This window comes from Schistocerca piceifrons, chromosome 10 (genome assembly GCF_021461385.2).
Source record: "Schistocerca piceifrons isolate TAMUIC-IGC-003096 chromosome 10, iqSchPice1.1, whole genome shotgun sequence".
Lineage (NCBI taxonomy): Eukaryota > Metazoa > Arthropoda > Insecta > Orthoptera > Acrididae > Schistocerca > Schistocerca piceifrons.
Genome location: NC_060147.1, coordinates 38,447,581 through 38,463,414, shown reverse-complemented (window position 1 = coordinate 38,463,414; position 15,834 = coordinate 38,447,581). Strand labels below are relative to the sequence as shown.

The following is a 15,834-nucleotide window of genomic DNA, read 5'->3' as shown; positions in this document are numbered from 1 at the left end:
GGATACTTCCCACAACACCAACCTGTCAGAACTCCGGAGATGTGAACTTGCCCTTCAGTATATCCTCTCTTCTCGTTATCCGCCAGGCCTCAACCTCTGCTAATTTCTGATTTCAAGTTGCCGCCGCTCATACCTCACCTGTCATTCAACAACATCTTTGCCTCTGTACTTCCGCCTCGACTGACATCTCTGCCCAAACTCTTTGCCTTTACAAATTTCTGCTTGTGTCTGTGTATGTGCGGATGGATATGTGTGTGTGTGTGTGTGTGTGTGTGTGTGTGTGTGTGTGTGTGTGCGCGCGCGAGTGGCTTTTTTCCCCCTAAGGTAAGTCTTTCCGCTCCCGGGATTGGAATGACTCCTTACCCTCTCCCTTAAAACCCACATCCTTTCGTCTTTCCCTCTCCTTCCCTCTTTCCTGACAAAGCAACCGTTGGTTGCGAAAGCTAGAATTTTGTGTGTATGTTTGTGTGTCTATCAACCTGCCAGCACTTTTGTTTGGTAAGTCTCATCATCTTTGTTTTTAAGATATATTTTTCCCACGTGGAATGTTCCCATCTATATATATATATATATACAGGGTGATTCAAAAAGAATACCACAACTTTAAAAATGTGTATTTAATGAAAGAAACATAATATAACCTTCTGTTATACATCATTACAAACAGTATTTAAAAAGGTTTTTTTTTCACTCAAAAACAAGTTCAGAGATGTTCAATATGGCCCCCTCCAGACATACGAGCAATATCAACCCGATACCCCAACTCGTTCCACACTCTCTGAAGCATATCAGGCGTAACAGTTTGGATAGATGCTGTTATTTCTCGTTTCAAATCATCAATGGTGGCTGGGAGAGGTGGCCGAAACACCATATCCTTAACATACCCCATAAGAAAAAATCGCAGGGGGTAAGATCAGGGCTTCTTGGAGGCCAGTGATGACGTGCTCTGTCACGGGCTGCCTGGCGGCCGATCCATCGCCTCGGGTAGTTGACGTTCAGGTAGTTACGGACAGATAAGTGCCAATGTGGTGGTGCTCCATCCTGCTGAAGTATGAATTGTTGTGCTTCTTGTTCGAGCTGAGGGAACAGCCAATTCTCTAACATCTCCAGATACTGTAGTCCAGTTACAGTAGCACCTTCGAAGAAAAAGGGACCAAAAACATTATTGGCTGAAATGGCAAACAAATGTACAATTAAATGAAACTTTATAGCTCCCTTAATTCGCCAACAGATGGTGCTTAGCTCTGCCTTTCGTCGTTGCAGAGTTTTAAATTCCTAAAGTTGTGGTATTCTTTTTGAATCACCCTGTATATACACACACACACACACACACACACACACACACACACACACACACACACACACCATTGTCAAGAAACCGTATTACATTCAACAGACTGTGCCTGCATACCAGTATAAAAAATTCTGAAAATGTAAAATCTGCACATGTGTACGACTTATTTACAAGCAGTAATCATTTGTCTCATTGTGCCTTGCTAGTCATTAAATGATTTTGTAAGGTACAGTATGTTACTACGAGATTTAGTGAACTACACACACCACCGTCTTATTTTATCATATTATCCAAATATTTTATGTGCTCATGGGCTCTAGTGTAAGCACTAGAACACAAAAATAACAAGAGACATAAAAGTGCTAGTCAGAAATTCCTAACTCTCATTAATGTAATAATAAGATAATGTAAATGTGATGCAATGATACACTATGTATTTCAAAACAAAATATTTATAGTTGAACAATTTTCTACTATTTTTATGGACCACTGATTATGCCCAACACAAACAGGCAAAGTGTTTGGTTAAAAACAATAATCAATTGCAAAAGGCAGAAAAAATTTATTCTTATATAAGAGATAAACATAACTGAAGAATACATTGTGAAGTAGATTCAGCAAATATTAACTCCTTTGCTTTATTTGCCCATCTACTGCTCAACAAAAGTTATATTTGGCAAGCGTAAAATTAAAGTGATACAATTCTTACTCACATAGCACCTTCTGGAAGAAACATTTCAGTACCACGCAGATACGCAAAAGTACTAAAAACTAACCCAGCTATCCAAATTAATAGTTCCTTGAAACTTCTTGGCAGATTAAAACTGTGTGCTGGACCGAGAATCAAACTCGGCATACTGACAGAAGTAAAGCTGTGAGGACAGGGCGTGAGTCGTGCTTGGGTAGCTCAGATGGTAGAGCACTTGCCCACGAAAGGCAAAGGTCCCAAGTTCGAGTCTCGGTCCGGCACACAGTTTTAATCTGCCAGGAAGTTTCATATCAGCGCACACTCCGCTGCAGAGTGAGAATCTCATTCTGGTAATAGTTCCTTCTTTGGGGACTAAATGGTTCAAATGGCTCTGAGCATTATGGGACTTAACTTCTGATGTCACCTAAGGACACCACACACATCCATGCCCGAGGCAGGATTCGAACCTGAGACCGTAGCAGTCGCGCGATTCCAGACTGTAGCGCCTAGAACTGCTCGGCCACTCCAGCCGGCTCTTTGGGGACTACAGAGGGATATGTCGTGGAGGTTAAAACAGAAGCACAGGTCTCTCTGACACTACGCAAGAACCGTCCACACTCAGGCTCATTGCACACTAGTTAGCAACGGTCACGTGTGCTCGCAGCAAGATCACAGCACCGAAACATTTTGGTGTGCAGGTAGCCACACTGGGCAATATTTGTGTAGCATTACTACATTGGAAGCCGACTGGTATAAATGTAGGCACAAGAAAGTAGGCAATGTTTTCCTGTTTCATTTACGAATACAGTAAGAAATGCAACAGCAGTTTTCGTTACGGCGTAAAGTAAAGTGCTGGCATGCCAGTCAGGAACAATACTATAGAGAGGGCTGTGAGAAGAGGTCAGCTTTGCTTGCTGACTAACTCCTCTCCAGGACAACGCGACAGCAGCGGTCCCTGTGTGAAGAGAACATAAGCGCCGCACACAACCGGTCACGGCCCTGTCGAAGAGCAGCCTCTGGATTACGCACTTGTATAGCAGCGACTTAGGATTGTTTATTCTGAAGAGATTTCTTATTTCGCATGTCACCCTTTGCTTGTGACAGATCTGTATAACACAAAGTTAAGTATTATAATTACCTTATCATACTGAAAACTCATTTATACGATTTGTTTGAATGTTGTCTAGCGATAGGTCGAGACAAAACTGTGGCCGAGGAATTCACCGTGGAGGTGTACGGGGTGGGTCCAGAGGACACATGGAAGTGGAAGCAACTGCGGTTCAGAGAGGATAGACCAGATGTGGATTACAGTTGTCATCCCCAATCAGGGCTGCAGTTATGGGAGATGGATTACCATGTTTGGAAACAGGAGATGGTAGTTTGGATGCTTAGGGGAGCTGCGAATATGGGTAGCATAATTGTTGCAGCCTGACCCCTGGTCTCCAAGAGTAAGCTGTTCACAAGGCTAGTTCGAAAGGCTCCTGTCACAAGTCAAGCCACGCAGTGGTGTATCAGGTACAGTATCCGCAATGCCGAGAGTGACGCCGAACCGTATGCCGGACTCCCATAATTGAGGCTTTGTAAAGGTGCAGAAGAATAGTGTGATTTAGGTGCACCCAGCACTTTCACTTAAGCTGGTGAGGATGGGAAATCCATGTCAATCTAAAATCAAAGACCAGTCCTTCCGAGCGATACGTTTCCACCACATTGAGTAACTGGTCATCGAGGTAAAGTTCTGGTTGTGGGTGAAGGGTACAATGTTGACAGAAGTGCATGACATGAGGCTTTGTGGCAGAAAATCAAAAGTCATGGGGTGAGGGCCCACACCCGTGCCTTCTGTATGGCACCTTGCAATCTATGTTCAGTGCCACCCATGCTAGAGGAGCAACAGTAGAGGCAAAAGTCATCGGCATACAAGGGGGGTGGTAATGAGGACGCCACAGCTGCTGCTAGACCATTAATGGCTACTAGAAAGAGAGGGATACAAGTACAGAGACATGTGGGACCCCATTCTCTTGGATGGGAGGGGGTGCTGTAAGAAGCACCAACTCAAACCCATAAAGTACGGTGCAACAGGAGGCTCTGGATGAAAATCTAGAGCGGACCTCTGAAACACCCCTCATGTAAAGTACCAAGGATGTGGTGTCATTTTGTGGTATCATAAGCCTTTTGTAGGTCGAAGAAGACAGCTATAAGATGTTGGCATCAGGCAAAAGTTGTTCAAATGGCAGACTCCAGGTAAAACAGTAGTGGAAAAGCCTCGGCAAAAATCACCCTGGGAAAGAGTCAGAAGACCCTGAGACGCAAGCAGCCAACACAGCCGCTGGCTCACTGTGGGATCAAGCGACTTACAGGTAACATTAGTGAGATTTACTGGGTGATAACTGTCCATCTCTACATGGTGCTTACCCAGTTCAGTAATGGGACAATGATGCTTTCTTACCATTGCGATGGGAACTCGCCCTCACTCCAGATGTGGTTAAAGTGTCAAGGATACGACACTGTGAATCCGCCAGTATGTGCTTGGTCATTTGGTTGTGGATGCGGTCTGGACCTGGAGCCATATCAGGGCAGTGGGCAAAGACACTCACGAATTCCCACTCACTGTCTGGGGCATTAGTGGCTCCACGTGGCACGTAATAAAAGATAATTGCTTTCACTCCAACTGCTGCTGGAGACTGATAGTCTTCAGACGTTGACGCTCGAGCATAGAACAGAGCGAAATGTTCGGCGATGGCGACTGGGTCAGTGTAGACTGTGCCATTCGAGGCTTTACCAGGTAAACCCGTAGGTGTCCGGTGTCCACTGATGTCTGATCTTAGCCCAAACCTGCGTAGAAGAGGTTTGTGGCACCATTCCCAGCATTCTCACTTCTGTCTTTTTATTAGGTGGCAGCCCTGGGCACAGAGCTGCTTAAAGGCAATGAGGTGCTCCACTGATGGGTCCGCTTATGGTGTTGGAGAGACTGCCTACAATCTCAAAGGGCCTCCGTGATTTCTGCAGACCACCAATGTACTGTCCTCCGTCAGGACGGGCCCGAGGAACAGGGGATCACAAAATCAGTTGTCGAATAGAGGGGAAAGCATCCCTGTCAGCAATGTTGGGAGGCCATCTGGGCAAGCATCCAGGGCAGTGACAATGACAAAAGGGACAGGATAATTGGGAAGTAGTCACTAACAAACAGGTAATCGTGAACCCTATAGTTAATGAATGGGGGAAGACAAGGGGGGCAAACAGAAAGGTCTATGGCAGAGAAGGTTCTATGTGCCACACTGAAGTGTGTGGGGGTACCAATATTCCAGAGGCAAAGGTCAAGTTCTGCCAGTAAATTTTCAAGGTCCTTACCACAGCCAGTCACTAAAGTTCCACACCACAAAGAGTTGCGTGCACTGACATCAGCCAAGATTAGGAAAGGTGGGGGAGCTGAGAAACCAATACAACCCTAATGTTCCGAGACACTTCACCATCAGGAGGAAGGTAAACATTGCAGATGGTAATATTCTGAAATTCCCTTACCCGAACGGCCACAGGCTCCAAAGGAGTATTAAGAGGCACAAGTTCACTATATATTATCTGGAACGTATCTGCACACTTCCAGATACCCTGTCATAGGTAGCACAATTTTTATAATACCCCCAGTATCCATGAAGGACTGGAGTCTGCATTGCTGGGAAACAAGTCTCCTGAAGGGCAATGCAGAAGGTAGATGATGTGCTTGAAAGATGTCATAGATCAGCCACATGGTGAAAAAACTGTCACAATCCCATTGGGGTATAATGCTGTCAATGTACAGTGAGGCCATGAAGGGATCAAGGGGGCACATTATGCCTTAGGATCACCTGTTGCCACTGGCTGACAGGTTATGGCGTCAATATATGTAAGTTCCGGTTTCCGTCATGTGGTGTCACCAGAATTTACACCTCGGCCACAGGAGTGGAAGAGGTAAGATCTGGTGGCATGACAGCCACCAGAATGGCCTCCTCTTTGGAGGACTTTTTCTTGTCTTTCCTTTCCTTAAAGAATTTTTACGATTGCCTGAGTTCCTCTGCATCAGTTTCAGGTAAAGACTAGCAGTCCTTGGCTCCTTTAGCGAGTGTCTGGTGCCTAGTTATAGACCAGTGGAAACTTAGTATGAAAGTGTCCCGAGGGGCCCCTGACTGGCAACTGAAGGGTGATCTGTTTGTGACAGGGAAGTAGGGACCAACATCAGTGGTGAGTGGGAAGCCATTGATCCCAAAATGGATGTGGGGGAAGCAGCAAGAGGGGAGCCCCCAATTATCACGGGGGCAGGCACGGTTGAGCGACCCTAAGGGTCCATTTTAGGAAGTGTAACGGGTGGGAGTACCGTCGCTGAAGTGGGCAAAGTCATTATAGCTGTAGCACACGTCATTAGTTGACATATAGGGTGCAGCGGCTCTTACTTTTACTTGCCTTCTTGATAACTGAGTTTGTCCGGAGTCTTGTATTCTTGAATTTTCTATTCTCTCTGGAAAAACGAGTGCAATCTGGTGAGCAATGAGAAGGGTGCTTTCGACTGCATCGGTACACTATCTTCTTCACCTTTTCAGGTAATTAATCACCCTCAAAGGCCACAGAAGCCTCTGGTAGCAATCGTACTGTCTGCTAGCCCCCTAAGTACACAACAGACAAACTGTACACCAGATCACTCCAAGCTGGCATGTAGTTTCTCATCAGATTGTACGAGCAAATCTCTGTGGAAAATGATGCCCTGAACTAAATTTAAATTGTCATGGGGAGTGAGGGTCACTAGAGTGTAACCCAGCTTGTTACAAGCAAGCAATACCTGCGACTAGGAAAGGGATGTCATTTTAAAAAGAACTGACCCACTTTTCTTTTTAGAGATGGCTCTCACTTCCCCAAACTTGTCTTCTAAGTTCTCCACATAGAAAAAGGGCTTTGTGGCCAAGAACTCACCATTACTCCTCGTCCAAACCAAGTATTGCATGGAGTATTGCTCTAGTTGCTGCTCAGCCCTGCATTTGTCCCATGGCAGAGCCAGAGAATGGAACATTTTAGAGTCTTATCTCTCTGCATTGAAAGAGGGCTGTCCTTTCATAGAGACTGCTGGGGTCGTATGGCCACCAGTGGGAGGTAACGTCATCCACTTCATTTGTGGCTGATTGTCCACGGTACCACCCACTCCGAATGAGTGCTCTTCCCATGGGCGCCACCCAGCTTCAGCAATGGCTACCTGGCTAGTAATCCACTGCTGGAAGTCCCCATCCCCCAGCCACGATGAGCACATACACCTCTGTACGCATGAGGAGTTTTCAGCTCAGACACCAACAGTGCGATCCCTGCATGGTCAGGAGGCTACCACCATGCAAATACTTGACGACCCCCCCCCCCCCTATGGAATGGCTACTGTGCTGTGTTTTGGGTGTGTTTCTGAATTAAAGGCAAGGGTGCATAAATGGAAAGGCACAAAGGTGGAGAACACACCTCACTGGGCAACTTTCCCTGCACAATCCGCACTTCTGGAGAATTTTGAAAATTGGTGACAGGTTAAACCCAACAATGAGGACTGTGTTTATTTAACGAGATGTTGTAGAATAAGTTGGAAGAGGAAACTTGAGGCCAATCATAAAGCAGGTCCAAGCAGGGTCATCACCAAGAAAACCATTCAATACAGAAGCAGAGGGAGAAAGGGATAGTGGAAGTATAAGCATGCAGCACGGAAAGGAAGTAATGCTTCAAAATCTGGGACCCCGTGGTAGCCAAGCACATGCAAAAGCTTTGTGAACCCCCTGGGGAGTTGGTGAATGGACTAATGTCGGTGTGGGAGAAACAGCGTGCTGTAATCGAGTATCGAATTCGAAGAGTTCATCCGCATATGGAATGCGACAATGCCAGACCACATGGCTACTGTGACATCTGAATCACTCCCGACACCTCAGGTTCACTGACACTGGTCATCCTCCTCATGATCCTGACTTGGCCCCCTCCAATTTTCATCTGTTCCCAAGTCTTTAAGAATGGCTTCAAGGATTTCACTTTGACAGTGGTGAAGCAAGCAAGCAGAAGCAATGTTATAGTTCCATAGACAAAGTGAAACATTCTACAGTGATGATACCAATGAACTAGTCTCTCGTTCAGAGAAATATGTTCATCATCAGGGTGACTATATTGCAAAGTAAATACGTACACATGAAGAATAAAGATGTAAAATGTTAGTAACATCTGTTTCATTTACCGCGTTGTAAGAGGTTTCACATTAAAAAATTCGGAAGCATTACTTTTCAGCACACCCTCGTACATTTCACATAAGAACCACAAAGATAAAAGAAATTAGGCCACATAGGGAGGCATACAGACAGTCCTTTTTCCCCTCACTATTTGCAAGTGGAACAGGAAAGGAAATGACCACTATGTTACAAAGTACCCTCCATCACACACCACATGGTGGCTTGCGGAGTATGAATGTAAATGCAGGGATGCATGGCAAATGTGTGCACTTCACAATAGAATCTCTCAACATTTACACCAACAACCTCTCCCAGGCTTTCCTCACCCACAATTACCCCACCCTCTGACAAATACAGTTCCGACTTCCCAAGCAGAAAGACAACCCCCCCCCCCCACCACCACCACCACCACCACCACTGTCACCCTGGAATGCCTCAAACTTCACTCTACCCAGACAATGAGTTTCTTGAGTCAATCACTGAAAAGAGTTACTATGTGGCTGACAGCCTCCCCATACCAATCCCATATCTGCCATCTCAAATGCTGGAGGTGGGAACTCGCATTCTGTCAGAGCCTCACACCCATACATCCTCCTGGACCTAATCTCTATTAACACAGCTCCCACTCTTTTCTGTTATACTTTTTATTCAGCTATGTATTTATTACTAATATGCCACCTCTTGACTCCTTCCGCACTAACCTTTACTACCATCGATCGTATTAAAGGAGAATCCTCCTAATCCCAGCGTCCAAGTGACCTAGTCCACAATTCCAAGAAAGGAACTACTAAGGGGCCTATACGAGCACCAGTTTATCGGCAGACCAACTGACTAACCAATTTCATTTCTCGGCTACAAATGTCATGACCGACAGCAGTCCGTGACTAAAGCACTGACCTGTTCCTATAACTAGTTGCGAAGTGTTTTATGTTCATTGAGGTTATCTTGTACGAGATGCCACTCGGCATTACTCTGACACAAAGAGTGGGACTTTCCATGACTGTTTAAGACTTAACATGGCCAAAAAAAGCCAAGAGAAAGCTGTGGACTGAGAAATGGCTAATGCAAAGGAAGAAATTTACCCAGACTCTTACTTAAGGAGCTGAAAACTGAAGAGTTTCAGAATTATTTAACAGATGACAAAACTGCTTTTTGGAGCTGCTGTTTGTCATCAAACCACATGTGGTAAAATAGAATTGTCTTGAGAGAAGCTGTACGCTGAAAGGAGAGGTTGTTAGCTGTATTACCATTCCTAGCACTGGCAGAAGTTCCAAGGACTTCAAATTCAGTGCAGTTGTATCCCCACAATTACTACCTAAAATGATTCTAGAAACCCACATTGTGATGTATAGTTGTGTGATGAACTACATCACGGTAAAGCAAAACAAATAAAACACAATGTTGATGCAAATCTCGTGTACTTATAATGTAAGCAGCATAAAAGATGTCACCTACAAGTCTAAGGAACTAATTTAAAATTAGAAGCAGAAAGGCTACAAATGCTGGTGGTGCAAATCATGTAATAAATAGACCAACACATACATAAAAAATGAAGCATTTAGCAGCTTTTAGCATTGTGAAAGTAGTCCTACTCTTTGGTCTTTATAGCTGAAGACTTGGTGATGGGCTGGATTTTTTTTAACACTTCTAACAAAGAAGCAAATGTGTTTTTACCAACAGCTCACCGGCTGTCCATATTTACTCTGTCTTCCACTTTTCAGATTTCATTTCCGATAAGAATCGGAAAAGAAACCCACAAACTGAAAAACAGATAGACGGGTGCTCTTACCAAACCGACCATCCAATGAGAAACATCAGTCAGACTGTTGGCTAACATGCCTACATACATCCAATTTATCAGTTTTTCAGTCAGTAAGAAGGTATGTGTGTTGAGCCCTTTGTCTCTGTTAGGTAATATGTCACTCTCACTTCTGTACCGTCTATTGACAGTACTACACATTTTACCTTGCTAAGCAAAGCAACTCTATGTCAAATATTTTCTGCTTAACCATGCCCAAAGTCCTGCAATATTAACTAAGGACAATATTTTCTGCTGTTAAACATATTTATTCACCACAATCACGATTTCAACTTACTGCGCCATTTCCGAGCAGTGCTCACTACAAAGTCTGTCAATGCATCATTCTTCTTACGAGGATAATGTCCTTTCTCTATCACGATAACATTCTACATTTATAATAAGACATGAATCTTCACTTTTTCTAAAACAGGCTATTTTCATTGTGTCAATCGCTGTCCTTAGTATCTTACATTTTTTGGGAATGTCACTCACCATCAGATCATTTTTCACTGGACTGAAGTCTAAATCAGGGCCAGTGAAGTCACTGTGGTGACTATCTATTGCTCATAGGTTGGCAGCACATCAGTTCACATGTCCAATGCGATGATTCTTTGACGTGAGAGACGAAAAGAGAGAGAACATATTTCTACTGCCAAAACAAAAAAAAGTGTCTCGTTTGCTGTTTTTCGGTTTATTAGTGTGTTTTGAGAGAGATATTTTGTGAATATGGCAGTGCATGCGACAAAGTTAACTGGTTTAAGTCATTTAGTTCTGCATGACACTGTTGGCCATTGGTGGGTGTCTCACGGATTAAATGGGCAAACGCGAAAATGTATCAAATGTCATGAAATGGCCACGCAATCAATCTGTGCAAACTCACTAAGTACATCAACTTTTTTTTATTGTTATTAAGTCAATGGGGAAGGTAGATGGATCAATGACATATACTAATGAACACTGATACACCTACCTCCTCACATGATTTAATTAAGAAATACTGATCCACTAACTCGATGTGCTCACACAGACTGACTGCATAGCAACAAAGAACAGAGAACTATTTCACTGCTTTATTTTGAATATGTTGTGGGTTGCAACGCTATCCTTTGTTTGCAGATACTAGCGCAGCTTATATAGCTGTGACACACAAGGAGCAATTAAATTTATAATCCTCATTTAGAGCAATGTTTCACCCTTTCTTGTGAATGTGTTACATTGAAACACTTTGTCTGCCTGCAGCTCTCCCACTGACTGCATAAAACACCTTCTGTTCTAATCATATATCCTGGCAAGTTCGGACAACATTGCTCCACAAAACACGTAAGTACACCACCGGACCTATTCCAACATCAGTTTTAATTGGTGAAAATCAACATATTTCTCAAATTTAACATCAGGCGATTGCACACTGGAAATTACGCGCACAGACAACAGATTCAACAGTAATTATTACACGGAGCACAACATTCTTTTACAGAGGTGATGAATATCCCATCTTCTTATATATGTGCAATATATACACACAACTGACATGAGAACATTACCTTCTCAATAACTGGATCGCACTGATAAACTTCACTACAAGCTCGCTCTGGCGTGGCACAAATAGGCCGAAATAGTGATTGACAATGGAACCCTTACTATCTCTCAATCTATCAGTTTTTCCCTCGACAGAAATACGGAAGTGGCACCTGTTGAGCTCCAGTTCCTGCAGGTGGGCGAGTGCAGTGTGGAAGCCCGAGAAGTACGAGTCGCCCGGCTGTGTGCCCACCAGGCCACAGCGGCGGAAGGAGAGGCGCTCGAGGCGGCGCGGCAGCGTGCCCGGGCAGACCTCACGTGCGTCGATGCGGTGGTCCCGCAGTACCAGCGCCTTCAGGTTCGGACAGCGCGCCTCCAGTCTGGCGACGAACTCCGCCGACAAGTAGTCGCCGACTCGTGGCAGTAGTCTGCTGACAGGCGAACTGCACTATAGTCTACAATAGAGGAAAATTTTGAGGTGAAAATGAACTTCCAAATCTCTGTCAATTCAACCTTTCCTTAAAACTCCAGTTTTTGGTGAAATAGTCTAGTGACATATGCAGAATTTTTTGCAATAAAGTTCCCACTTCACATGAATGATTACATAAAATAAGACTCGTTGTTTCATAACAGAGAAGTTCAGAATGGTAGTCACTCCACTCCAAGAAGTTTGTGTTTGCGAAAGTTTCGTATTCTTTGAAGTAACTTTACTTTCGAACAGTACAGTCCGTCTAAAAGACATCATTTTGGTGTAGAAATGATTGTTTATGTATGACTGTGAAATGAGATTTATACCTGACTTTGTAGTTTACATTAGGGCAAAGTGTGATACAGTAGTCATCAAGGACTATTTGGGAATTATACTTCTTCAGTCTACAGAATATAGAAACAGATAAATCAGCAAAGCTCCTCAGTATTAACTTGGGAGACAAATACGAATTTTATATGCACAGAGCTAGCAAAAGTCGGTAATTTCCAAGAATGATTGCCTATCGAAGTTGGAGGGCTCCAAACGATACATATCAAAGATGCGATAGCAAATCGATTATGGAAGTCTCGTGGCGATTGTTATGATAAATTATTTGTGAACGTCATTTTTATCAGTTTTGCGTTGTTTCTTCAGTTCGAGTACATTACATTCCCACTGTAACTGATTGTGATTCCATTGGGAAATTGACACAGTTTCTCTTAATACCGAGTGTGCTGCTTCTCAAGTTTCTTCTGCGGATTGCCTCACATGGAAAACTCTAATTGCATGCATATCCAGTATAGACAAATGTTTGACTTTTTGCCAGAAATATGGACTTCTGCCAGGCAACGAAAGGAGAGAGTGTGTCGACTGTGGTGCTGCGAAGTCTGTGAAACTGCGTAAGAGGAGTGTGGACACAGATTTCATTGCAATTTCATTGCGGACTTTGCAGAAAGCACACCAGCGTCAGAAAAAATACGTGGTTCGAGTCCTCTAAATTATCGATTCAGACTAGCGTAATTCTTGTGTCGTGCTGGATTCGAGATTATACTTTGCAGGCCACAGCATCAGAAACTGAGCTATCGCCAATACCGTCTGTGACTACTTCGGGTTTTGCCGAGAAGGGTGCTATGTGACAGTGACAAATGACAGTGTGCCAATTGGTGGAAGTTGACGAGTCTCATATTGCTAGACGAAAGAATCAGAGAGGACGACCTTCTAAAAGTGAAGTAGATCATATTTGGGTTTTTGATGGGATAGAAAGGGAGTCACGCAAGTGTTTCGTTGTGAGGGTATTGTCCCAAGACAATGTGACTTTAATGGGTCTCGTAAAACATTTCGTACTGCCTGAACAAAAGTCATCACAGACGGGTTTCAGTCGTACCAGACTCTCAAAGCTGAAGGGTTCGAACACGAATTCATGAATCACTCTGTGGAGTTTGTCTCTTCAGATGACGCAAGTGTCCATACCGAGAATATAGAACGGCTGTGGAAGTCTGTCAAGTCTACCATAAAAAGAGAAGAGCGTCCAGGACAGAGGGACGAACTGTATTTGTTGCAGTACTTACACTTTCACAACTTGCGTTTGCAGGAGAAAGTTGACGCATGCGACACTCTGCCGACAATCCTGCGCGATATTGGCAGAGTTTACCCTGGGTACGGGAAAAAAGGAATTGTCCCTGCAGTTTATACATCACACGGACTATCACAAGACGATAACACCGACGACAACTAAGGTAAGTTGTCTCCTTTCAATTTGCAAGTGCTTCTCTAACGCTTTTCTTTTGTCATTCTGCAGTGACACCTTCAAACATACTCTTAACGCACGCCACGAGACTTCCATAATCGATTTACTATCGCACTTCCGACATGTATCGTTTGTAGCCCTACAACTTCGATAGGCAATCATTCTTGGAAATTACCCAAAAGTCATTTATTGGGTAAACTTAGAACTTTGCTTATTTCATACTGTGCCTTCTTCATACACACCTAACACATGGGATATTGCTATGCGGTAACTCACCAGGAGCAAAGAAAGTCTTTAGTTGGAAAAAAGCCAATTTCTGATAGTAGAGCTTCTTGCACAGTGCACTTTAAAAGCCTGAAAATACTGATCATCTGATCATTATTTTTATTCAGTTGTTTACTACACATTAAGGAAAATCAAAACAAATGTCCCCTATGAAAATTTATTCACCTACATGACATGACAGAAAGAAAACAGTAATTTTTGATAATGTTTCTTTTGGGGTTCAGTAGCTTTTTATTACTTAAAAATAAAAAGTAACAGTCACAATGCAAGAAACTTTTTTATATAAGGTTATCGGTTTTGGTCTGTTTTAGACCATTCAGACCTCACACCATGATGGTAAATGGCTGTGAACGGAGCAGGCGCTTCACTTCACGATTGATAACTGCCACCTCCTGTCATCACGGTGTGAGGTTTGAAGATGGTGTGAAACAGACCAAAACTGATAATCTCATAAAAAAAAGCTTCTTGCGGTTGTGACAGTTCATGTTCATTCTTAATAAAGAAAACAGACACACCTGCAACTAGGCTTCAGAAGAGAATTAACAGCTACCAGTCTTTAGAAGTTTTTTTTTTTTTTTTTTTTTTTTTTTTTTTTTTTTTTTTTAATTCATTGCATATGATGTTCCACCATTTGCTTTTAAAAAATTCACATAGAAATGGCTAACAGATAAAGCTTTTTATACACTAGAAGAGTTTCACACATAATGTAAAGAAAACCTTATTTACTGATGACACTCTTACAAGTGAGATTGTTGAAGTCCTGTAGTTCTTTTTTGGCTCTATTTTAACCAGTTCATATCCTCCGTATAAAATGTCCATGTATTTTCTATGTATTTGTTTTTATCTACTGTATTTCCTGTGTTTCTGTATGATGGCATCAGGTGCATTGTAAAATACTTCAAGACAGAATAAAATCATTTGATTTGAAAGCACTGTGACAAAAGTTTTGGAAACTTGTTTGGGAAAAGGGGACACACTATATGTGGACAATTATTACACAAGTCTATCTGTCTTCCGAAGGAGAACAAATACTGTACTGCAATGCAATGTACAGTTAGTACAAACAGGAAAGATACACCAAAACTTGAAGCCAAACTGCAAAGAGGAGAGATGGCATTTAGGTTAGACATCCACTGTGATGGCTTTTAAGTGGTATGACAAAAGACATATGTATGGTGATTACATGCCTTACAGCTAACACAAAATCAGCTAGGAAAATGGACCATCAAATTAATACCGAAAAATTTAAAGCAAAATGTGTGTCCCATTACAATCAGTCTATGGGAGGAGCGGACAAGTGCAACACACTGCACATCTCGACAATGCGCTCACAAAACACTGAAACATTACGAAAAACTGTTTTCATCTCTTCGACAAGCGCATGCTACATTCTCACGTCACTTATGAGGGCTGAATCAGAAACAATACTTCAATTAGTGAATTTCATTTCATCCCCATTTAGAGACATAGTATTGAGAAAGGAATGCATCTGGAGACCATCGATCAGATGAAGAAAATCCATTGTGGCTTCAAGAAAGGAACTTTAATGGCACTGCTGAACTGTCAGTAAAACAACACGGCCCCTAAGAAGATGCACTGAATGCAACAAGAACGTGTTACTGTTTTAAGTGAAGTGGTGTGGGACTGTATATTGTATGTGAAATGATGTGGGACTGTGTGTTGCACCTTGTTTTGAAACATATCACACAAAAAACTTTATAAATGTGCTTCTTTGTAATGTTATACAGTTTTATGAGCACCAACAATAAAGAATATTCAAAGCTCCAACTTTAATTTAATAACTTAATGGTGAGGTTTAAAAAAAA

General features: G+C 42.9%; 1 protein-coding gene across 1 annotated transcript in view; it reads right to left on the bottom strand.

Moving 5' to 3' along the window:
- The window catches only part of LOC124718667, a 98,568-nt gene that overhangs the window by 66,174 nt on the left and 16,560 nt on the right, over positions 1–15,834 (bottom strand). Inside the window, exon 4 of the mRNA XM_047244293.1 lies at positions 11,681–11,935. Coding sequence (XP_047100249.1) covers positions 11,681–11,935 — 255 coding nt within the window. The remainder of the gene's footprint in view (positions 1–11,680; positions 11,936–15,834) is intronic.